We start from the raw sequence: 24,229 nt of genomic DNA on the forward strand, positions 1-24,229 counted from the left end.
GTGTGACAGAAGGAAAATTTTCTAGCCCCTCTTTCTGGACAATGAGCTGAGAGATTTTAGTATTCTATTAATATGTTTAAGATACATCCTTATTTCCTACATTAAATATATAAATAAATTTTATAATTTTATATAGATGTTTTTCATTTCTTGAATTGTACAATTTTTTATCAATCATTTCTAGCTCTCGTTTCTCATAATGTTTCCCGCACTAATTTTTCAACCTGGTAACCGTGAGAAGCAGTACCACTTAGCATAGCATTATTATCATTATTTCTATTACTCTATATAAATTATAATTTAGGAATTATAATTTTTTATGTTCATATTTTAGCTTGGCTAAGATTTTTAAGATATGGCATAGATTGGCCATTGCGGCGACTTATATTGCTAACCATATTTGGCTGGCCAAAAATGCCATAATCTTTGGAGAGAGCAGTCCTACACCTAGGTTTGTTGTGGAGCAGGCCAGTGTGCAGGGGGCGGAGATCACCCATGCAGGTCCATCAGATATTCCTTTAATAGCTCGGAACATCTAGAATTCTATATCTGCTCTTGTAGCGCCACGGACAGTATCTATCACTTGGAAGCCTCTACTTCCGAGTTTTCTCAAGGTCAGCTTCGACGATGTGCACTAGATAGCGGTAGGAGGGGTGGGATGGGGATCAGAATCCCAGACTTTAGGGTGGTTGCAGTTGGTGGGTGCCAAATCTTTGACATTTCTGTTCCTAGGGTAGAGTTGAGGGCAACTTGGGTTAGTCTGTGTTAAGCCGACGCATACTACAGGCCAATGCAATCTTACTTAAAGGTGACTCGGATAGATCTCCGTGGGCACTGGTGGCATTTGGGGGGTGCGATTCACTGCTCCACAATATTTGACTCCATCCACTACTCCAAATATTTGGGCTATAGTAGGTGGAGACATTACCTTCCAGGCCAAGGCCAATAGAGCTGCGGATTGGGTGGCCCCGTATGTGTGACAAATTACTTTAGGAGAGTTCTCTAAATTAGTGAGAGGACGCTATTTAGAGCGCTCCAAGACTTATTTTTCTTAAATTATTTTAGATGTATTCACATTAAAGTGCATGAGTATATATTTATATATACCAGTTGTATTGCTTATTTACATTATTATTTATGTTGCCAGTTGCCATCTAAGATATCGGCATCGGCATCAATCGGTGCAGACTTGATGCCGCCTAACCGCGACCACCGCGGGGTGGCTTTTCCGTTACGCGGACACGTGAAGCGTCAATGAATTTGCATTAATTGCATCCGGTCTGACACACCAAGTACCCCCACTCTAGGTCAAAAATGCTTGAGGCACTCAAAACTCACCCAGCTTGTGTTGTATTCTCATGGCGCCCTCTTTATTTGCGTCGTGAGTTACGCCACATGATAAAGCGATTTTAATGGGGAAAGACAGCTGAGTTAACTTTTCGGGTGTTTTTGGTCTGTTACCATAGCTCTGCTCAACGTGGGTTATGCTTTTGGCCCTTTGGGGGCCAAGCCACACTTTGGATCTGGCATGGCCTAGCTCTGTCACGGTATGCCATGCCGCACTTCGGATCGCCGCCACATGTACGAATAATCATCATCATTCATCACCCGAGCACCACATAGGCCACAGGGTCCGGACACCAGACGACTAGCCCTCCACCGCCCAGTCAGTCTAAGGCTGCGCAAATGGGTCGTCTAAACTTCCCATATTTGATGCCTAGTCCATGGACAGAAGGGAAAGACATGGGAAACTGCGTAAAAACCCGTGAAGGTACTGCTGTGATGCTGCTTTGTTGTTTTTCTTGGTGCATTAATCCATATCTTCCCCATTTGGTTAACTTTTGGTTGCATGGGAAATGCGTTATGAGTGCTATATGTTTCCTGTGGTTTTGCTGTAGCATTTGAATTCACTTCCAACTGCACTACGTGCGCTAAATTGGGAAGGCAAATCAAATATTTTTCACAATGGGAAACGCTTGATTCGATGTGAAACCCATTTCACGTTAAGGCTGGAAGTTCGCTCACATATTTTCACCTTGCAGGAAGTGGCTGAGCCACTGTTCAGTGTGGGAGCACAGGTCTAGGTCAGCCAGGAAAGCGAGAGCTATGGAGCTGTTTGGTTTGCAGCTACGATTGTTAGTATGATCAGCAAGTCTATATTTTTGGTGGATTGCAAGACCCTGAGAGCTGTCACTGATAGAGAGTTGTCGACGGAGATTGTTGATGCTCAACGCATTAGGTCTCCACCTCCCCTTGCATTAGACGATGAGGATTTCGGGTTACATGATGTCGTTGAGGTGCTCTACCATAGCGGGTGGTCGCTAGGAGTTGTTACTCAGATTTCTAATGGGTCAAAGTACATTGTCAAGTTGAAGCATCATGAAGAGGAGATGGAGTTTAATTTGTTTTGAAATGAGATCCTGCCAGGTATGGGAGGATGGGCAGTGAATCAGCTATTCCTCCCAGGTATGTATGGCTTCAAGTTAGTTCTTTCTTATTGTTTCATATGTTGGCCTTTCAATGCCTTATAGTATTTCTATCCCCTATCACCTACAATTCAATCCTGCATATGTTCTACAAAATATTTATTATCTCAGTGTCTTGCCAGCAAGTCAATGTGACACATGGTATTCCATAACAACCTAGGTTTTGGATGATATACAAGCCTATACCGGTGTCGGGCACTTGCTGGTATGGCTTGTCACCACACAATACAATTGAATACAATGCAATAATACAATACACTGCATTGATGTGGGCATGACATCATACATCTGTGGTCTTTTGTTTGGATAAAATCATTCTCTTTCTGTATCAGCTGGATGTCCAATGATATCGGCCAAGATGTTATGATCAACTTAGACTATTTGGACGTGTTCTTTTCATGGATATTGTCTACTATACACAATGCCAAGATGATAGTTGATTTTTCTTTTTTACTGTATTAGCCACTATTTAGATATCCTGATTGTTATATAAGAGCTGAGATATCCGGGTATCTTGGTCTTTTTAAAAACTCTGCATCCTTCCATCTTGATCACCAGAAATTGATTTCTTGTTTTTATTCTGTTTTTAGCTTTCTAGATTTTCAAGTACAATCTTCTTTTCTATAGGTTCAAAAGAGTCGGTATGGCTAATGTGAACTCGTGGTTATCCTATATCTTTGTACCTGCAACAATTGTAATCAGCCATTAGAATTAAATTGGAAGCTAGAGTCTTTAGAGAGATTCTTTCTGCTTTTATGTAACTGGAAACAATATAGAGGTATACACCGAAGTTAAAAGAAAATTACATGTTAGCAAATCAATGGAGTGGTTGATGATTTTACTTTTAAGTTTATGGCAGTTCAAGCATGGCGATGAACATTTTTATCCATGGTCATGTATAATAGGATTTCATATTCCTATGGTTGAATATTCTTTCATGCAGTGATAAACTCGCAAGCTACAGTGGCATTCAATGCACTGTAGGAGCTACAGTGTAGCTACAATAGCTATACATGTGTTTACGGTAGCACAGTGGCCTCTTAATAGCCACTATATATTTTTGGCTGAAATTTGACAGATTGCCAAATCTGGATTGTTCAAAACAAATCAGGCCTCCTAAGATAACATAAACGCCGTAGCCTTAATATCTCAATGACCCTCAATTCGAATTCGCCGCAGCGGCAACAAGAAGAAACAAGAACCTTGCGGTAAGCACAGGAGGTGACCGGATCCCCAGCAACCCCGCCCCCTCCCCTGCGCCTCGTCTCCATTGCTACTTCACCTCATCTCCTGCAGATTTTTACCAGCTCCATTCCCGCCAAAAAAAAAGAGAGAAATCTCATTCCAAATGAAATCCTAACCCTAAACCTAATGGCACGGAGGTCTGGGAGAGGAGGAGAATCTTCGAGCGGTGGGAGGACCGCCGGCGGGGGCTTTGGTGCTGGGGCCAAAGTCGAGGTCCGGTGCGACGATGAGGACTTTGACGTTTTTTTTGGTAAAAACGGCAATTCATATAGTTTTCACATGAGCACAGCCAAACAAGTCAAAAGTAAAAAGATGATATAAGGGAGAAGGGATATCAGCTGCCCTTGTCCAAATAAGCTAACTGGAGTGTCGTGCCACGAAGGAGGCAACTCAATCTGCAGCTCTGTTTGTCTTTCAAAAAATATGTGCTGCCTGGAAGGAGTATCTTTCTGACCATTCTGCAAGTCTCACCAATCAATGGGTGGCCATCTTTATAACAATCCACTCTCCGTATCCAATCACACCCCTCCCTCCCCCTCTCTCTCTCTCTCTCCTCTCTGTTGACGAGATAGAAAGTGGTGCCTTGACATTCCCGATCGATTGTGTGTTTCCCGCACCGCTATCAGATTAAAATCCAATCAAACCCAAGGCCAAGGGGGGCAAACATGAGAACAATTGGTGAGGAATGGTGACTGTGGCTGGCCTTTTGAAGGGCTGGTGGAGTACGCCAGACAGAGTATAGTCTTGTGCAGTTGTGGTTTGTGTTACTTCCACATCACAAAATATCACATCTCTTATCTCCCATCTCACGCAACGGAGGAGATGGGGAAATCTCATGTATGAAAACCCAGTATAAGAGTAGGGAAAAAGAAATATAAAAAGGTCAGCATGGCTAGCATTTTCACATGGCTAGCATTTTCACACACAGAGCAGTAAGGTTACATAAAATTATAAATTTTAAATTATTAAAATATCTAATGGAAGTAGGCACTTATGAGTGACAGTACCTCGAGCGCACGTCACCAGCCTACACTACAGGAAAAGGTACATTTCCCGACGCTTTTTTTCCGACGCTAGGGAAAAGCGTCGGGATAGTTTTGATCAGCGCGAAATTTTACCGACGCTTTTTAGAAGCGTTGGTACATCTTTAGAATCGACGACGCTTTTAAGCGTCGCGGTAAGCTGGACCTACGACGACGCTTATAAGCGTCGTCGTAGGCCAAATCCTTTCCAACCCTCTCTGCCTTAAAAAGTCTCGTCTCGTCTCCTCTCCTCTCATTCAAAAGGGTCCCCATCTCCTCTCCTCTCCATCTCGCTTCCCGAGCTCCGATCGGCGTCCCCGAGCTCCGATCGCCTCTCCATCTCGCTTCCCGAGCTCCGATCGGCGTCCCCGAGCTCCGATCGCCTCCCCATCTCGCTTCCCGAGCTCCGATCATCGTCCCCGCGCCGACATCAATCCATCGCCTCCCCATCTCGCTTTTCGAGCTCCGATCGGCGTCCCGCGCCGACATTAATCCATCGCCTCCCCATCTCGCTTCCCCGCCACCGTCGACCTCGCCCTCCGGTTCCCTTCTTCTTCTCTCGTTTCTTGCATTTTTTGCTCTTGGCGCTTCTAGTATTTTGTGTTGATTTTTGGGGGTTTTTTCAGATCCCTTTCCTTTCTTGGTGATTGCAGGTGCTTCCGGGATAGTTTAATATCCAGTCAAGAAGACTGCAATGGCTTTAGGAGAAGCCCTGTTTGATGAAGAGCTCGGCAAACCTATAGGGCAGATTGTTGCCGTATGCGGCCGCAACCAGATACTGAGTTCCACATTGCAGTCAATTAAGTTGGAGGGTCCCTGTGAAGGTGGTGTAGCTGGTCTGAGATAATAATTAACAAGCCTGCATTGTTGGTACATTTTAAGCTTTTGTTTGTTGAGAGCTGTTCAATATTGCCTTTGTTGTCAGATTAGAGGATTTGAGACCCAGATGGAGAAATGGATGGGTGCTTGTGATTGTATCATAACAAAGGTACCATGGTTTCCTAGATGTCCAGATCAGTCTGCTAAGGAGTTTTTTTCAGATGGCTTCAATGTGCTCTCGTGTTTGTAGGCAGGGCCTGGTACAATTGCTGAGGCATTGATCAGGGGACTTCCTATCATCCTCAATGACTTCATACCTGGACAGGTCAGTGTCTACTCCCTACTGCCCTGCCATCTCTGTTTCATTCCAACCTCATTAAGTGCCCATTGACATGTTCTCCATTAAAAGGGCTATATGCCATAGCTAGGCCTCTTATTCAAACTACTGGTTGTAGTCTGAATCAACAAGATTGGTGTTTAGTTAGCTGCCATGTTCTAAGTGCATGGAGAACTGTAACAAGACTGGTATTTACAGAATGAAGTTATGGATGATGTATCATGATGCATGAATCTCTACACAAGTGTGTGCATGCATATCTGTATCTCCAACTTCATAAAAACCAAAGTACAAGACCATCTGCATTTACTCCTTGGAAATATGACTCTGGCCTTGGGTCTCATTCTGGTCTTGCAGGAGGTTGGCAATATCCCATATGTAGTAGACAATGGAGCTGGAGCTGGACTCTTGGCGCTTCCGTGATTGCAGGTGCCTCCGGTTCCGACTTCACAAATTACATATAGATAGTTTAATATGTTTGATGTGTAAGCAAGGTAATCAAAAATACCTTATTATATATGATGAGACAGTAATTGTACAATATATTCTTTTTCTTTCCCTATGTTAACTAGATATTTACATCAGAAAGAAAAACTTTAACCAGATATTGGCCTTCATTATTCCTAAAGAGTCCTATATACATCTCAAATCATAAGTTCGAAGGGGCATCTTTCAAAGTTATGATTATTACATATTTTGCTATTTTTCAGAGGGCAAGGCATGAAAAGCTTACTCAGAAACTTAGAATTATTATTATGCTACTTCGGAAGGAAGTTATTGAAATGGCCTAGCTGCCAAATAGATATCCACTTGCTATGAAAATAATTGCATTTTAATTTCTGCATGACAGCAATTTGTTACATTAATCTCATCATATAAGCTTGTCTTTCAAATTATAGGAAAGGAAGCATCAGTGATTCGGCATAAAGTTTTAACTTCTTTGACTTTTTGTAAAACAATAAGCCACAAGACAACTCATGTATATATGTATTTTGACCTTTATAATTTACATTCGTATTTTTATTTTTTTTAAAAAAATAGCAATCCCGACGCTTTAAAGCGTCGGCCAAAATACATTTGCCGACGCTTTAAAGCGTCGGCGAAAACGCAAAACTGGTTGGTCTTTATCGACGCTTTAAAGCGTCGGAAAATCTGTTTTTTCCGACGCTTTAAAGCGTCGGCGAAAACGCAAACTGGATTGGGCTTTATCGACGCTTTAAAGCGTCGGGAAAGCCGTTTTTGCCGACGCTTTCATTAGCGTCGGCAAATCCATGTTTTTGCCGACGCTTTCTCTTAGCGTCGGCAAAAACCGGACCCACGCCCACCTGCCCGACGTTTGACCCATGCTTTGGGTCGCGTGGGCTGGGAATTCGCCGACGCTTATAAGCGTCGGTAGAGACAAAAAAAAGCGCCGGGAGTTATTCCTTCTTTTGTAGTGCTATCTGGGCTGCCGCCATCCGGCTCAGAGCCATACCCCCTCATGATGGGGACTGACAGTACCTCTGTCACTTGGGCCACTCCACCGAGGCTATAAATAGCTCGATCAGGTAATTCCTAAGGGACCTTTTGGCTGGACCAAATTTGCCCACTCTAACTTGATCGTCGAAGGGTCCTCACCGAGAACACCGGTGAGGCTCTGTACAGGTCCGTGGCCGTCGCGCAGGAGGTGGCTTCCGTCTTCCCCTTTTCAACACCGGCGGCTCCCTCGGCTCCACCAGCATGGTCACCCTCGGGCCAGATTTGAACCACAACAGTTATTAATGCAAAAAATGCTTAGATTGTCCGTATGCCTGTATATTAATTAGTTCCTGCTAGTGTAAGTGTGTAACTATTCAATTGAAATTTGTACTCTCAAGTTGAAGTTTGTACTCTGAAGAAAGAACTTATTTATTTATACTTTTGGTGGCATATTTTTGTCCTTATATAAATTTGAAATATTTGTTACTTATTCAGTTATTTGTCATAGGTATACATCGTTAATTTTTTTGTTTTTATTGTATAAAGTAGCATTTTATGCTCATGATTTTATAGTATAATGATCGTAAACTGATGTTGCTTCTTTGCTTTATGCAGGATGGTGGTAATCTATCTTAACTGATGTTCTTGATTGTTTCTGCCGAGTGGGTGATCTTTTAGCTGTTGTCGAATGGATGGAGGAAATTGTGGTTCATTATGCATGTTCTTAGTTATGTAATTCTAAAATTCACTGAAAATGATGCTGATGTTGTGATGCATCCTTTTGGATTGTCATATGGGGTAGAATTTTGTTGTGATATTGTAAATTGTAATGCTGTGATGCTAATACTGTGACCGTTTGTTTGGATTATTTGGATTGTCATTTGTCATATGCGGTTGAATTTTGCTTTGAAAAATCCTGTGATGCTAATACTGTAACCAGGTTTGCTTCTCAAGTTTGATTCTTTATGAATAGCAATTGCAACAGTGTTCACTTCTTCAAATGTTTATGTTTTAGATGGAAAGTTGCACCTATTTAAATGTTTTAGATGTAGGAACTTGCAGTCTAAATGTTGGGCAAGTTGATTTTGTTTTAATCTCTATGCTCAATGTGAGGCATAATAATATTTCTATCTCTTTCTTATTCCAAAAAGACTCTGTCAGTTTGCCTTCCGAACATCGGTTGATCCAGTTGAAGAAGCTAGATCTGAAAATCCACTTCAATGGCAAGTATCTTGCTTCAATTTTAGTATCCCTACTCAATGGTTCTCCAAATCTGCAAGAGCTTACAGTTGAGGTAAGTTGTCCAGAATAATTTCTTCATTACATTAGTATCATTTTTTTGGTGAAACGTATTCTGAACCTGTTTTGAATGTAACAGATAGATAAGTTCCATGTATACACAGAAATCGTTGAGGCAGATTATTGGGATAAACAGATACCTTCGGCTGAAAACTGCTACACTATTCTTCCATTATAGGTTTGTGGAGGATTGCATTGGTTTTCCTAAATTTCTGTTGATGAATGCATGTGCTCTGGAAAAGATGAGCATCAATTACACTCTGGAAAAAAAAGAAAAAACCTTTATTTTCATGCTTCCAGGAGGAACTGTTGAGCTTGCAAAAGGCTTCATCTGATGCTGTATTGGAGTTGACGCTTATTGAATTAAAAATACATAGATCCGGACCAGACCCGACCCGAATGACCCGTCAGGGTTGGCATAGATCCGACCCGACCCGATTTTCAACCGGATCAAGTCTGGGTCCAAAATTAGGACCCGAACAAAAAATCAAGTCGGGTCGGGTTCTGGAGCAACTTCAAATGGTACACTCACTGCTGCTTATGATGAAGTTTTATTGGTGCTGTACAGTTAAATGTGATCCCCAATGGTCATCAATAGGTCCGAAGAAGTTACATGGTTTAGATTTAACAATTGTTTCACATAAATGATGTTTAAGATGTGCTATTATGATTCTGCTCTTTCTAGCAGAAAACGTCTACTGAAAGTGATGTAATTGCTTTTAAAACTTCCAGAAACTTGAATGCTTACTTGCATTCCAGGCATTTTCCTTAGATATGAGTGTTTCTTTAAAACATCCACTACGTACACCATACATTCCGCACAGATTCCTGATTCTAGCAACCAAGGAGGTTCAGCTGCGGCCGAAAGGTCCAAGCAGAAACAACAGCGTAGAATTATAAAAAACAGAGAGTGGGTTAAGAGGAGAAGAGGAGCAATACTGACTTGAAAGTTTTTTTTGGCTGGGAACCATACAAAGCCTCGAGGCATTTCATTATCATCAATTAAAAAATTGGAAAATGCCCGAGATTTGATAGGTCATGAGCATCCAAGAGGTTGTAGCGAATATTTGAAAACCATGCCTCTCCCCTATCTTCTGGGCTCAAAATCAATAGAGGAAAAAGCCTTTGTGCATGTTCTCTGTGGAGCATGCTAGTGAACTTTTGAGATGTCATGCAACTCGATATTCTTCATGTAACAGGAATACTTTTGCTTGAGATGATGAAATCATTCATGTAAGCTATGGAAGATAAGTGCAATGTCTTGTGGTTCACACAAGTCAATGGTTGGTGCAATTCCTGGGTATGTCCTCGTCAAAAGATTTAACTTCACCTCCTTTACCAACATAGTGTTTCAGTAGTCAAGGTCCTGGAAAACTAGAAACAGGCAATGCCATGATTACTGTAGATACCCCTTTCTTATATTAACAAAACAGAATCTGGAGCCTAGGAACCATTGACAAATTTTAATCCCAATTCACCATCCAACAATTTGGTAAAATCTTCAGTTGAAGAAGATAGATGGTGTCAGAGAATAAGGTTTACATACAGAATTTTATGCTTCCCCATATCCAAGAGCAGTTACTGGTGATCAAGGCTCATTCATCAGGCCCAAAATCATCATCGGATGCGCCTTCCAGAAATGAGCCAAGAGACTTGCGTAATATGCTGAAAGATTTGTCATCCTGGATCACATTGACATAAAGTTGCATCATTGGAAAGTAGATTGTGGGAAAGTAGAATACATGCATAAATTTTGAAATTACATCACTAGAAAAAAGAATATGAAAACATTTCAACACGTCTATATGTCCAAAACAGAAAATCAAATATATTGAGCAGATTCTTTCCGAAAATAATATATTAGATTATAAATCTACAGTTGAATCTTTTCCCCTTTTTTTCTCTTTCGAATTGATATATCTTTATATACAAGTTTTATATAGAAACCACATTCGTATATCTGGTATAGCATGCATAAGTGATTGTTAAACACCTAAGCATAATGTATAAAAAAACTGTTATAACAATGCACGACACTCCCACCATTGCAGGGTCTGAGAAGGGTCAAACGTATGCAGCCTTACTCCTACATATAGAAAGACTGTGTTTCGAACCCATAACCTCCAGGTCATAATAGAACAACCTTACTGTTGCACCATGGCTCACTCTTAGGATGAAAATTATAATACATCAAGATAATGATGACTAATTGGTCACTCCCTACTTAATTAAAGTCTAAATATGTTGAGCTTAAATATGCTTATCAAGATCAGGCAAGCACAAGAAGAAAAGGCAAATTTTGAAACCAACTAGAAGACTTGGCTAGCTTCAACAACAAATTAACAACAATGTTGCTAGAAAGTTTTGAATTGAAAGCAATTTATGACCTATAATGGGTATCCAATAATTGAAGGGTAAGTCACATGAGCATCTGAATGAGATACTAACTTGAAATACAAACAATTCCAACCAGTAACTACTAACAAATGTAGAAAATCAAACACATGCAAGTCGAAATAATAACTAAAAAACTACAACTAGTCATTCAAATCTTTTGAATCCACAAATGCAACACATGATGGAACAAACTGAAAAAAAGATATTCTGATCATAAGGAGCAAAAAAGAACCACAGCCGGGTGGAAAGCTTAAACTTACTATAATCTTAGAAATGAAGAAAGCATTTTTCAAAAATATGTACAATATTAGTTAAGGTTAACTTCTATAGAAAACAATTAGAACCCTAACAACATCAATTATACTTCTTCATGAAGACACTAACTACTTGAACTAACACAGAACAGATTACGTCTATTACTTATCTATCATTTAGGAGGCAAACCGAAAATATGACACTACAGTAGTGTATCTAATATAGTCAGTGGTGCATATTCTTTTACTATTTTCAGGAAAAGGGTGAATGCTATGGCTCCTTCATATTCTCATCGATTTGGTTTTATTAAAATAGAGGATTTTTGTAGGTTCTTGAACCAAGATGAAGCAATCATAGGCAGAGTATCTCTCAATGCCTACAGGAATGGGGATGATCCAGCACTATTCTGGTGGAGCTGACCATTAGAAATTGGTGGTTATAACTGTTTGCTGTGATAATTAAAACAGAGTTTCATTAGCATTCTTCAATGTTTAGTTCTCTATGAATCATTACAGAAAAATGGTATAAGTAGTTCCCAACCTGAATAGAGGAGCATTAGAACACTATATATAACTTCAGACATAAATGAATATACTTCTTCCACCATTGACATATCTGTCTGTTACTAACAAGCACCCACAATGAAAATATCCTTGTAAAAAGTTGAACTTCTTTTTATTGTAATAAAATCCAGTGCATGATAAATTAACTCCTTTCTTGTTTCCTAAGTTGCATGCATTGCACTTGCTTGAATAAGATGTAAACACAGCTATACGTTTTTTCAATTAATAAAAGATTTTGTTCAAGTCTTATTACCAAAAAAGAGAGATCTTGTTCAAGCATATTTTTCAAATGATTGAATCAGAGGCATCATCAAAAAGTCCTTGTCAAATCAGTCAACTATCACCCATAACGAGTCTTATGTCCTTTATATTATAAAGAGAAATTGTTTTGCTTGGCCAAAATAAAAAAAAACGAGTCGAGGCACAAAAACAACGTAAGTAGCATCTGTTTTTTGACTCCAAAAAATTAAACATCAAATCTTATTCCAAACATCATCTAGTATGGAGTCAACACAAAATGAACTTGGAAAATAGAAGTAATGATAAACTTGATGAAGGTCGCCAAGTAAGGTATAAAGCTAAGTTAACAGAAATGAAAACTCAGGCATCTAAAACTTAATCTCCAATACTTTTTTTCGTATGTCGTCTTGACTCATTTTTGGAAGTAAAACAAGTTTCCTCAGGGAATGTGTTAGAGAAGTTAGACTGTCATACAATGAAAATAAGTTAAATCAATTCAACAATTTGCTGCAGAAAGGGAAAAGATGAATCTTAAGCTATAAAGCACCATGAGAATTCATGTTGAATTTTAAGCTATATAGCAAGGAATCCCACAATGTTGTGAAGTTTTAGCCTTGTCTTATCCCACAAACAGTAGTTAGGCTATTTTCAATACCTTGGGTAAAGAGTGATGCTCCTGAATGGTGGGCAAGTCGAACAATTACAATCCAGTTTTGAAGATCCTAAAGTACCAAAAGTTTATAATGAAGTCCTTGTCAAAAATGCAATAATTAAATCAAGTCTGATTATGTTTTCAATGAAGTTGAGTTTTATATATTAAGACAGCTGAAAATAATGCTTTACAAACTTCTACAGAAAAATGAGGTTTATAACTAGGCTTGTGGATGATGGATTTGCAAAGCATGTGGGACAAAAAAGAACGCAGCAGTCATTATAATCCAAGGGCTGAATCTTATATGTAAAAGGACAAGGCTAGCAAGATCATGGTTGAACCTCATAAGCCAAGAACAATCAATTATCCAAAGGTTTATGTACTCATACATGGGAAAAGAGGATATGTAGCTTCATCTTTGCTTGCATTTATGAGAATCTTTCACCAAATAGAAGCACCAGCATGACATCTTATGAAATGGGGCAACTAAGGAAACATTGAATTAAATTAAGCCATCATGAGCTTAAGGCAAATCATCATGCAGCCTTCAGGCTTAAAAACTGCACAGATTGACGTCAAATCACCTTGAAAAGTTTGGCATTCCTTCACATATGAATCTTTCCCTAGATAGCCTCCTTGCATAAGATTGACATCAGAGACCTCCATATATGTCTCCATCACATTGGAATTGTCCCGCATTATGGTCTTTCCCTAGTAGCATTTTCGATTCTTATCTTAGGAAGCTTATGGCTCATCTAGTCATAGAAAAGTTTTGGTATTTGACTAGAAATATAATAAGAGTCTTATGTTAGTTATCAAAAGGATTGATTATCTGAAATTTAGAAATTTTGTGCAAGGCCCATAGTACCGGTTTCAGTACCCATAATGGTACCCAATAGGTATCTGTTAGTACTGTCCTGGTTTTGGCACTGACTAAGGATGTACCAAGTATTCATTCGGTTTCCCACCAGTACAGGGTCCTGAAAACCATGATTTGGTTAATTGCATGTTCCTCTCCTTTATTTATGGATAGAAACTTACTAAGATTTATCTATCAGGTTCAGACTCTAAAAAGGGAATAATTTTCTCCTGTAACAACATCTTATACAGGCCTGATAAAGACTCAAACCAACTTTTCTTCCATCTTGAAGAAAGCACTCATCGAGGTTGTATGTGTTCTATAGTTTTCAATAAGAAATTCAGCATTTCTTAAACACAGCACATACACGACCCCAACCCCTTCCAAAAAAAAGAGAAAAAGGAAAAGAAAAGAAAAGATTTACTTAGCATGAAGCTGCTTTCTTCTTGATGTATGGTTGATTCACCAAGTTTCTTACTTTAGTCCCTTACTGCTTGTTTTATCATTCTTTCAATTTCCTTGGTCTGAAATTCAAGTTAATAATGAAACATTACTTGCAAAATAGCAGATGGCATGATACTGTTACATCTCTTTGAGTAAGAAAATAATTTTAACTGGCAATGAGGCATGAATCAGTCACAATGTACCATAGTCGACTTAAATTGCTGTGATGAAAACTGACATGTTAAAGCATCATAATAAATCATCCCCATTCATTAGACAAACTATTTGCTCTTCCAAAACTTGTGTTGATACAACATGAAATAAAGAGCTGAATTATTTCTACAAGGAACTGATCAAAGGAGACAAATCTCTTCCAAGAGTGGATTATTTTTCTCATTTATGGTTATAAAATTTATGAATAGTATAAATAGATTATCTTGTTTGGACTGTGTGATTACCTGTTAAACAAAACTGGTTAAGAACTAAATTTCAACCAAAGACAGAAGAATCTGAGTCATGCATCGCAGTAGTAAAAGAAAGAAATAAAGTTACTTATGCCATAATAGATTATATAATCCATACTGTTCAGTCCGTGCTTTCCTGTGTTGATGTCCTCTGTTCTGCTTCTTCCTCGAGCGCTTTCTCTGGCTACTAGGAACCTGTATTGAGCATCATAGGATTGCATAGATGGCCCATCCAGATCATTTACCTGGTTTTGTTCAGCATGATAAGATCCATCAGATGACTCGAACACAATCCTCTTTAATCCTGAAGGTAGAACATCTTGTGAAAGAACTGGCGGTGATGTGCCCCCTCCAATTGGTCCAAAACTTTGTTCGCATGGATATTCTTCTATAGGTTTCTTAGCTTCAAGAAGTGGTTCTGTCTCTGCAGCAGCAGGACGTTGCCCCAAGAGCAATTGCTTATGATTTGCAACACCAGCTAAGTCGTCATTTGCTGGGGCAGCCTGAATTTTTTTTCTTTTCACAGTACTGCCACTAGAGTCATTCCTTGCCTGCTGTCCCGAGGCTGCATTTCCCAGATGTGATAAACCTGAGTCATTGTTCTTTTGTATTGCAGCATACAATTTACCCTTGGATTTTACAATTTCAGACATGATAATCCTTGTATCAGAGTGAGCTGCAAAACATTATGAATGATTAAAGTGACTCTATGACTTCTTAATACATGCTCTAAATTAACCAGGTACAAATCAAGTAAGCACAATAAAGAGAACCTAAGATGGATTGAATAACAGCACGTGCAGCAATCTGTTCTGCTTCCTTCTTGTTTCTTCCTGCAGCACCTGTATAAGTTTTTCCATCAAAAACCAAAGATGATATAAAAGAAGGAAGCAGCACCCCTTCTAATTGAGATGTTGTGTATGCAGGCTTCTCTATATACATCTTCACTGCATATTCGTGAAGGATAGACTTGCAGAATGTAGTATCCTGAAAAGTGGCAGATAAAGTCAGATATTTTGATATACATAATCTTTCAAATGGCAAAGTTTATGCTATAAAAAAAAATCAGAAACTCAAACATGATGTCATGAATAACACATAAGCAAAGTCATTATCAGTACCATCATTATCAACTATTTCTTCGAGAACATGTCTAGCATTTTTATACACAGACTAGTAAGTGTACATAGAACCATAAATTTTAAATTATTAAAATATCTAATCCACCAGCTTAACAGATTTTAGTTTTCAACTGAAGCATAGTTAGGTGGGATATTGTGATGCTCAAAAAAAATTATGGGTAAAACATTCGTCATGATTAATGACAATACTGATTACAGCAGAGAAAGACAACTCAAAATAGTGGGGGACTTCACATTAGCAAAAGTAAAAATAATTGCATTCAGTTATAACTGAACAAAAGATTATGAAGCTCCAAAGTAAAAGTTTACAGTATTAGGGGCTAATTTCAAGCAGTTCCAGAGCTATATCAATTAGTTTTTAGTATGAAAACAAAGTGGGTAGAATGGCTTATCTCGCCCTTCCAAATGATAAGAAGTTATATTGCTTTACTGAGAAATTAACTTGCAATGCTCTCATTTTTAAGTAACACAAAGCTGGAGATAAGATATCATGGCTCATCTAACTTCCACAAGTGAACTTGTGAATGCATACATGTGCACACATTATTATGTAATGGTTGCACCCAACAAGTAACATGAAGTGAAAGTCATGAAGTCCAATTACTTAGTAATATATTTCAAATGCAAACAAATGATACAACATTCTTTGCCCTTTGTTACATGAACAATTGATCTGAAACTTTAGACAACACGTGAGACTGACAAACAAATCATATGACATCTACTGCATTATTTTCTCAAATGATCAACTGACCTGAAAATAAAGCATTGTGGTTATGATTTATATTCCATGATCTTGATGCTTTTTGTTGGGTAATCTTAAATTCACCTAAACCTTATTTTGTTTTATAAGCAACATACTGAATTCACAAACAAACGCATGACTTAGCAAAACAATCACAAAGAAGGAACAACAAATTTCTTAATCTTCTTAGGGTATGACTATATAATTAAAGAATACAAGGCAGCCTTAAATCTCTCGATAAGATATATTCGGATATGACATCCATTGCATCATTTTTTTTTCAATGATCAACTGATCTGCAAATGTCCTATAAAGCATTGTGGTTATGATTTATATTCCATGATTTTCATGCTTTCCGTTGGGTAATCTTAAATTTACCTACATGGAACATATGTGCCTGCCTAACCCTTGTTTTGCTTTATGAGCAACATCCTGAATTAACAAACAAATGCACGACTTAGCAAAACAATAACAAAGAAGGAACAAAAGATTTCTTAATCTTCTTAGTGGATGACAATATAATTAACGAATAAAAAGTAGGCTTAGATGTCTCAATATAATATCGTAGCAGTTCTTTTTGTGTTAGCTCTCTTGTTTTATGTACAAGTATCAAAGCAAATTAAGAAACAAATAACTCAAATTGCAAGACCAGTGGCATCAATTTTTGGAGTATGGACATACACACACTACACAACATTTGGAAGCGTAAAAATGTTGCAATGACAAATTTAAATGAAACAATAATTAGATAGATTCAACATACTGCATGAATTAGGGGAATTCCTTCATCCTTTATCTTCCTAGATATGCCTTCAAGAGCAAGTTTTGCCACGTCTTGCTCTGCTTCTTTTCGACGAGGAAATGTCCGAGATGACATGAATGTCACTCCATCTATCAGAACAGTAGATCTAAATTGTGATGCATATGGATGCCCTTCATTAACAGTTTGATATATTGGCAAAGGTATGGATGACCTTTGAGCATATTCTTGTAAGCGGTTTTTATGCATGAATTGCTCTGTCAATACATGAAGAGCAAAATTGAATTAATCAAAAAAAGAAACATCCATTCAGTTAACTGAAGATCACCTGACTTTCTATATAACAAAGAAAATCCATAACATTTAAATGAAACTAAAATTAGTACAACATGTATTTCTTTTTCATTTATAAAGAATCAAATTCAAATTCCATCACTCAAAAGAAAAAGAACCAAAAAAATAATCTGATCATACGAAGAAAAAAGATAACCAAGAAAAACTGCAAGTATATTAGCCAAATCCTGCCCTACTCAAATATATACTATTCCAGCAGTTTACCTCCAGCAACATCAATCCATGATCAACCCTTAGAAAAATCCATCTCAATTAGGCCATGTCCGCTAGGCATTATTTGAGAAAACCCATTACAATCTAAAACTAAAGTAGATTTTAAAAATATTTGCAAGTTATTTAGAAAATTAACCAGACAAACCCACAAATTAACAAAACTTCTTTCATGCAAGAATTGCAAAATGAGAAAGCTGAGAAAATAAACTAATAATATTCTGTAGCATTAATGTTGCTAATAAAAATAGGAGCGAAAGTTACTATCCTGCTATCTTGTAGAAATGGTCACAGTTATTAACTTAAATCAGTAACTAACTACTTGCTGATAATCATGTAATACAATGCTTTGAACAACAAATGGGTGAAAGTAATACATAACACCCAATATCAGTATAACAAAACCTAGGTGATCCCCACATACTCTATCAGCAAAGCACTTAACAAGAGGAGGTTAGGCTAGTCAATGTAGACTGGTTAGATTTGCCTTTTAGAATCAAATTTTTCATCACATATACAACTTCTGCAAAACTAAATTAAACATCCCACAGGACTCTTGTAACTCTCTCATAGTACACTTACTTCTGAAAATTTCTTAGTTAACTAATTAGCTTAATTTATATAGTCATAGCACTAACAACAATAGGTGATCCACAGACAATTTAATTTTCAAAGTTTAAGCGACCAGTTAATACAACTGCATACTTCCTATAATCCATAGCCTCGCTTCTCAAGAGAACACAGCCTTGCCGGAGAGGACATAAGCATCAACCCCCTTCCCCCTTTTTCTAGTTTTAATCTATTTTTCCTTTTTATCATTGATAGGAAACAAAAAAAAAAAGAAATTAGATGTTGTGATTATTCTAAATTATCAGTGGATATATAGGCTGCTAATTTGTTCATGGTACAATATTTTTTATTTTTTGTATGAGTCCTTTATGATCTCTATCCCTTAACACTAAAAAACTAACACCGTTGCTAATCAAGTAGGAAGGGCGTTAAAGGAATAGGAGGCCAGGTTTTTATCATACGATAATTACAAGATCACGATTCTTAATGGGGATAGATGACTACGCCACACTGTAATGGGAAAAAAAATTATGGTGACTAATTGAAAGATTTAAAAATTTAGGATCAAAATATTTCTAATTCAAATTTGAAGGGTACGATGTAATTTTCTATTTAAAATAATATATATTATGTATGTGTTCTGTGTGCTCATCCTAAGATAATTATAAGGAGAGGTAATAAAAAAGAGAATAATTTTAGGACAAAAGATAGAAAATAAAAAGTATTAACTAATGTGAAGCACCCATTAGACCACATATCATTCAATTAGTCAAGCATATACTGTCCGAGATGCTCCAAAGAAATCTCGCACTACCTGATCAGAATGTACATGGTTGTTCCCCACTAGAAAACTATTATCAAATGATAAATTGCTCAATGAAGGGGAAAACTACAATAAAAATACTAATAATGAAAACCACAATTACCGATCACTAGAATTCTTCATGGTTGAATAAATTAAAAAGTAAAGAAAAAACTCATGACGCCCCAATATAGTGTTGTTGTTAAAGCCTATTTCAATATTAGAACAAGGGACATGATTAAAGAGATGTGCTATCTTGGCAAGAGATTTCTAATATACTGCTCAAATTATAAGAGTAAACTCTATCACAAACTCACTTCAACAATACCTTTTAATTGGTAAAATTCAATAAAAATCAGGATAAAAATCTCAAAGTACCCTGACCAAGTACATGATGGTCCAACTAGAATAACTAGAATCAAACGATGAACTTCTCAATGAGAGAAAAAAAAGAAAAAGAAAAAGAAAGCCTACAAATAAAACACTAATAACATTGAATAGTCATGCAATTACCAATCGCTAGAATTTGTTATGATTGAATGAATTAAGGGGTAAAGAAAACTCATGTGACCTCAAAATAGTATTGTTGTTAAAGCTCATTTGAATATTAGAATGAGAGATACGATTACCAAAAGCTCATTTGTTTTTTTGGGAATTTTGTTTTTCCAATGGGCGAGAGGTGATGGGGTTGGGGGTGTAGAATGTCATAAAATCTTGAATGGTATTCATAAATTTAGGATGGTCGCCTGCATCTCCTACCAAGCTCCATCTACAACTATTTATATGACTCAAAAAATATTTTATAATTTTTTACTAGTTTAGATTAATTAGTTTCTAAACTACCGAAGAACTTAATAGTTTCATTGTCAGCATTATAGCTTTGAAGCCGTCCTCCAAAAACCCCCCTTTTTTTAATAACATCTGCTACAGCCTGGCAATTAGGAGGTATTTAAGAATGCTTATCCATATTGCATTAATAGAGGAAACAGCCTGGCTACCCGGACAACTGCAGATCCAAGCAAATAGATTTTCTAAAGAGGGAATTTCCTGTAGAGTTTCAATAGGGAGGCCGAGGCCAACAAGCATTGATCCATCTTTATACCAGAAATGTGGTTTAACATTTCCCTTTTGTTTAAATGGAGTTATGTATTAAAGATTACATTGGAAATACTAAAATTTGATAGGGCCCCATCCAATGTTTTAGGCCAAGAAGCAGATTAATACAATTGCAGACTTTTCTTGATATTCCTCAGCTTGAAGTTTGGTCAGCTAATGCCAATGGAAATGGAACTCAGCATGAGTCTCAGGCATTGTTGCTTTCAAACCTGAACTGGGCACGACTGGGTCCAGTCCACAATCATGGGCTTACCTGATCGAGGCTGAGAACCATATACGGACTGGTTCCACATCTTAACCATGAAAACTTAAAAAAATTACTTGGTGCAATCAGCGATTCAGAAGAGGGATGTTGCTTCTTCATAGACTATCAGACAGAAAATATACAGATAAATGAGAGTAATTAACAAATTAAAAATCTCTGATGAAAAAAAAAAGTAGGAATAATAAAATTAAACCTACTGAATGAAAGAAACCTTTTTTCCCTTCAAAAAATACAAATACCACCCAGGCGCTCACGACAAGTCATATTAATCTTCCAGCAACAATGCGAACATATGGTATAGTTGAGAAAACTACAAACATGTAAATTTCAATATTATTATTCAAACATACCCTGCATATTCGCAAGTAGTGGGGGTCCTTGTACCCGTTGCTTCATCATGCATGACTATGCTCGAGTTTCAAAAGATGCATCACAAGACTGACCTTGATTTGATTGCTCAATTTCTTTCTTCCCATGTTCTTCTTCAGCAACTTGCTCAGGCAAATCTTCTGCTTGTTTCCGATTCTATGCCTGCAGTTGATGAGCAGTTTTAAGCTACAGGGAGCATAATGCATTAAACTTAAAATGGCAGCATCTGCAAACTATAGAGGCATGCATGTGAATGATACTTTTCTTTGCAGGCCTGCCTCTCTTCCTTGTCTTTAACTCCTCCTGTGAATATTGTTTCATGCTCTGGGAACAAGGAGAAAAAATAGTCAATTGGAAAATTGAATCATGAAGTCCAAACATAATTATTATCAAACTAACTACAATAGCAAGGTCTCACAAATAATTAGGAGGCACTGAAAAATACTTTTCTATTCTTGACCTGAAATTTTGAAAAGAAGAGGCCAACAATAATTAGGAGGCACTGAAAAATTTCGACACACATTCCCTAAGCAGGAAGGGTCGAACAAAGATGCAAATATCACTGCATGAAAAGGATCAACCACAGAATATGAAATCCTATTATACATGACCATGGATTAAAATGTTCATTGCCATGCTTGAACAACCATTAAACTTAAAAGTAAAATCATCAACCACTCCATTGAATTGCTAACATGTAATTTTCTTTTAACTTTGGTGTATACCTCTATATTGTTTCCAGTTACATAAAAGCAAAAAGAATCTCTCTAAAGACTCTAACTTCCAATTTAATTCTAATGACTGATTACAATTATTGCACGTACAAAGATATAGGATAACCAGGAGTTCAATTAGCCATATCGACTCTTTTGAACCCATAGAAAAGCAAATTGTACTTGAAAATCTAGAAAGCTAAAAAAACAGAATAAAACAAGAAATCAATTTATGGTGATCAAGATGGAAGGATGCAGAGTTTTTAAGAAGACTAAGATACCCAGATATTCAGCTCTTATGTAACAATCAGGATATCTAAATAGTGTCTAATACAGTAAAAAAGAAAGACCAACTATCATCTTGGCATTGTGTACAGTAGACAATATCCATGAAAAGAACATGTCCAAATAGTCTAAGTTGATCATAACATCTTGGCCGATATCAGTGGACATCTAGCTGATACAGAAAGAGAATGATTTTATCCAAACAAAAGACCACAGATGTATGATGTCATGCCCACATCAATGCAGTGTATTGTATTGCATTGTATTCAATTGTATTGTGTGGTGACAAGCCATATCAGCAAGTGCCCGACACTGGTATAGACTTATATATCATCCAAAACCTAGGTTGTTATGGAATACCATGTGTCACATTGACTTGCTGGCAAGACTCTGAGATAATAAATATTTCGTAGAACATATGCAGGATTGAATTGTAGGTGATAGGGGATAGAAATACTACAAGGCATTGAAAGGCCAACATATGAAACAATAAGAAAGTGCTAACTTGAAGCCATTCATACCTGGGAGGAATAGCTGATCCACTGCCCATCCTCCCATACCTGGCAGGATCTCATTTCGAAACAATTAAACTCCATCTCCTCTTCATGATGCTTCAACTTGACAATGTACTTTGACCCATTAGAAATCTGAGTAACAACTCCTAGCGACCACCCGCCATGGTAAAGCACCTCAACAACATCATGTAACCTGAAATCCTCATCGTCTAATGCAAGGGGAGGTGGAGGCCTAATGTGTTGAGCATCAACAATCTCCGTCGACAACTCTCTGTCAGTGACAGCTCTCGGGGTCTTGCAATCCACCAAAAATATGGACTTGCTGATCATACTAACAATAGTAGCTGCAAGCCAAGCAGCTCCATAGTTCTTGCTTTCCCGGCTGACCTCGACCTGTGCTCCCACACTGAACAGTGGCTCAGCCACTTCCTGCAAGGTGAAAATATGTGAGCGAACTTCCAGCCTTAACGTGAAATGGGTTTCACATCGAATCGAGCGTTTCCCATTGTGAAAAATATTTGATTTGCCTTCCCAATTGAGTGCACGTTGTGCAGTTGGAAGTGAATTCAAATGTACAGCAAAACCACAGGAAACAAAACCATTGGAAGTGATTTGCCTTCCCTTCTGTCCATGGACTTTACGGTCCTCAACCAGCAGCCATCGGCCTTGATCAACATCACGACCATCGATTTGCCACGATCGGGAGGTTCAATGGGAGATTAGTGGAGGAAAAAAATAAAAAAAAGGAATGGAGAAGCTGGAGGCGGATCGATTTTGGTGCTTCACCGGAAGCCGGTGCCGCCGGCTGATGAGCCTCGGTATCTCCTTAGGAAGAGCCACCGGAGGAGAAGAGGGAAGCCGTCCAGTGTGATAGTTCGGGAAATCACGACGTCGGCTGCCGCAATGGATCTTCCCCTCTGATGGATCTTCATCAGAGGGGAAGGACGACGACGGGAGATGCCGGGGGGGAGAGGGATTCAGGCCAAGGCCTTCTTTAGGCCGGGGCCTTAGGCGACCGCCTCAGTCGCCTAAGGGTTGAGCCGGCCCTGTGCTGTGCTCACTATTTTATCATCGGCAAGAGATTATCGTGATTATTGCAGAGGTGTAGGATTTCTCTTACCTTGAAGGCTCCGTAAGGCCCCCGCCGCTGCCGCAGCCTGGAACCCGCCCCTGCCTCCATCGATAGCTCCTCCTACAGTTCGATGTTTAGCTCTTTCTTCCGGAGAAGCGATCGAGATCGAGATCGAGATCGAGAGAGAGAGAGAGAGAGAGGGAGGGAGCGAGAGAGGGAAGAAGGATTCTCTTACCTTGAAGGCTCCGTGAGGCCTCTGCCGCTGCCGCCGACTGGAACTCGCCCCTGCCTCCATCGATCGCTCCTCCTACAGTTGGATGTTTCGCTCTTCTTTCTTCCGGAGAAGCGATCGAGATCGAGATCGAGATCGAGATCGAGAGAGAGAGAGAGAGAGAGAGAGAGCGAGAGTGAGAGAGGAGGGAGGGAAGGAGAAGGAATGAAAGGCGTGACCCTCGCTCTTATATACCTGCAGATACGGTAATCCGCCGGACCAACTTTATCAGTCTTCCTTCGTTCCCGTTGAAGATTTGAACCTCGTTGCAATTTGAACCTGGTTCAGACTCTGGTGTGAACTGCAGTCGAAGCCAACTGAAAGCAATTGACTTCCAACAGCTTGTACCCAACTGAAAGCATGGACCATTTGGAAATATGGTAAGCAACACAATGCATTTGCATGAAAATGATATGTTCATAACCAACAAAAAGCATCACAAAATGTTGGGGGAAAAACCAAAGTCATCCCGGAACAAAGGGCCGACCAGAGGGAGCCCC

The 24,229-nt window shown here is 38.5% G+C and overlaps 2 protein-coding genes and 1 long non-coding RNA gene across 7 annotated transcripts; 1 reads left to right on the forward strand and 2 right to left on the reverse strand.

Moving 5' to 3' along the window:
* Positions 1-5,024: 5,024 nt before the first annotated feature.
* LOC120108409 lies at positions 5,025-8,251 on the forward strand. 3 transcript variants are annotated; one of them, XR_005509776.1, is made up of 6 exons: positions 5,025-5,295; positions 5,407-5,577; positions 5,679-5,741; positions 5,823-5,897; positions 6,267-6,338; positions 7,983-8,251. It is a non-coding gene; the product is annotated as an uncharacterized LOC120108409 (long non-coding RNA). The 3 variants fall into 3 exon arrangements; XR_005509774.1 differs by lacking the exons at positions 5,025-5,295; positions 5,407-5,577 and having other exon boundaries at positions 5,596-5,741; XR_005509775.1 differs by lacking the exons at positions 5,025-5,295; positions 5,407-5,577; positions 7,983-8,251 and having other exon boundaries at positions 5,596-5,741; positions 6,267-6,885.
* Positions 8,252-9,392: 1,141 nt separating this feature from the next.
* On the reverse strand, positions 9,393-20,873 carry LOC120108407. Of its 3 annotated transcripts, XM_039122008.1 has the most exons (7): positions 20,855-20,873; positions 17,191-17,444; positions 15,314-15,527; positions 14,659-15,216; positions 12,777-12,843; positions 10,213-10,348; positions 9,393-10,040 (listed from the first exon to the last, which is right to left on the reverse strand). In XM_039122008.1, exons 1-6 carry the CDS (start codon positions 20,859-20,861, stop codon positions 10,255-10,257), a joined length of 1,194 nt encoding a protein of 397 aa, XP_038977936.1. In that variant the 5' UTR covers positions 20,862-20,873; the 3' UTR covers positions 9,393-10,040; positions 10,213-10,254. The 3 variants fall into 3 exon arrangements, with proteins under 3 accessions (XP_038977936.1, XP_038977935.1, XP_038977937.1); XM_039122007.1 differs by having other exon boundaries at positions 9,970-10,348; XM_039122009.1 differs by lacking the exon at positions 12,777-12,843 and having other exon boundaries at positions 9,970-10,348.
* A 127-nt stretch (positions 20,874-21,000) lies between these two features.
* LOC120108408 (protein AGENET DOMAIN (AGD)-CONTAINING P1-like) lies at positions 21,001-23,859 on the reverse strand. Its single transcript, XM_039122010.1, has 5 exons — positions 23,694-23,859; positions 23,507-23,578; positions 22,393-22,815; positions 21,134-21,197; positions 21,001-21,035 (listed from the first exon to the last, which is right to left on the reverse strand). The coding sequence occupies exons 1-5, from the start codon at positions 23,751-23,753 to the stop codon at positions 21,001-21,003; spliced, it is 654 nt and encodes a 217-aa protein (XP_038977938.1). The 5' UTR covers positions 23,754-23,859.
* Positions 23,860-24,229: the final 370 nt, after the last annotated feature.

This window comes from Phoenix dactylifera, unplaced genomic scaffold (genome assembly GCF_009389715.1).
Source record: "Phoenix dactylifera cultivar Barhee BC4 unplaced genomic scaffold, palm_55x_up_171113_PBpolish2nd_filt_p 001323F, whole genome shotgun sequence".
Lineage (NCBI taxonomy): Eukaryota > Viridiplantae > Streptophyta > Magnoliopsida > Arecales > Arecaceae > Phoenix > Phoenix dactylifera.

What these genes read in the sequence shown, in the direction of transcription:
- LOC120108407 (XM_039122008.1), bottom strand. An exon ending in TGTTATTCAATCCATCTTAG is followed by an intron (nt 15,217 to 15,313) that starts GTTCTCTTTATT and finishes AATGTTTTGCAG; the next exon opens with CTCACTCTGATACAAGGATT. An exon ending in AGCATCACTCTTTACCCAAG is followed by an intron (nt 10,349 to 12,776) that starts GTATTGAAAATA and finishes AATGTGATCCAG; the next exon opens with GATGACAAATCTTTCAGCAT.
- LOC120108408 (XM_039122010.1), bottom strand. Translation starts at nt 23,753, where the DNA reads ATGGAGGCAGGGGCGAGTTCCAGTCGGCGGCAGCGGCAGAGGCCTCAC. An exon ending in GGATCAGCTATTCCTCCCAG is followed by an intron (nt 21,198 to 22,392) that starts GTATGAATGGCT and finishes CCTTGTTCCCAG; the next exon opens with AGCATGAAACAATATTCACA. An exon ending in AGGCAGGCCTGCAAAGAAAA is followed by an intron (nt 21,036 to 21,133) that starts GTATCATTCACA and finishes CATCAACTGCAG; the next exon opens with GCATAGAATCGGAAACAAGC.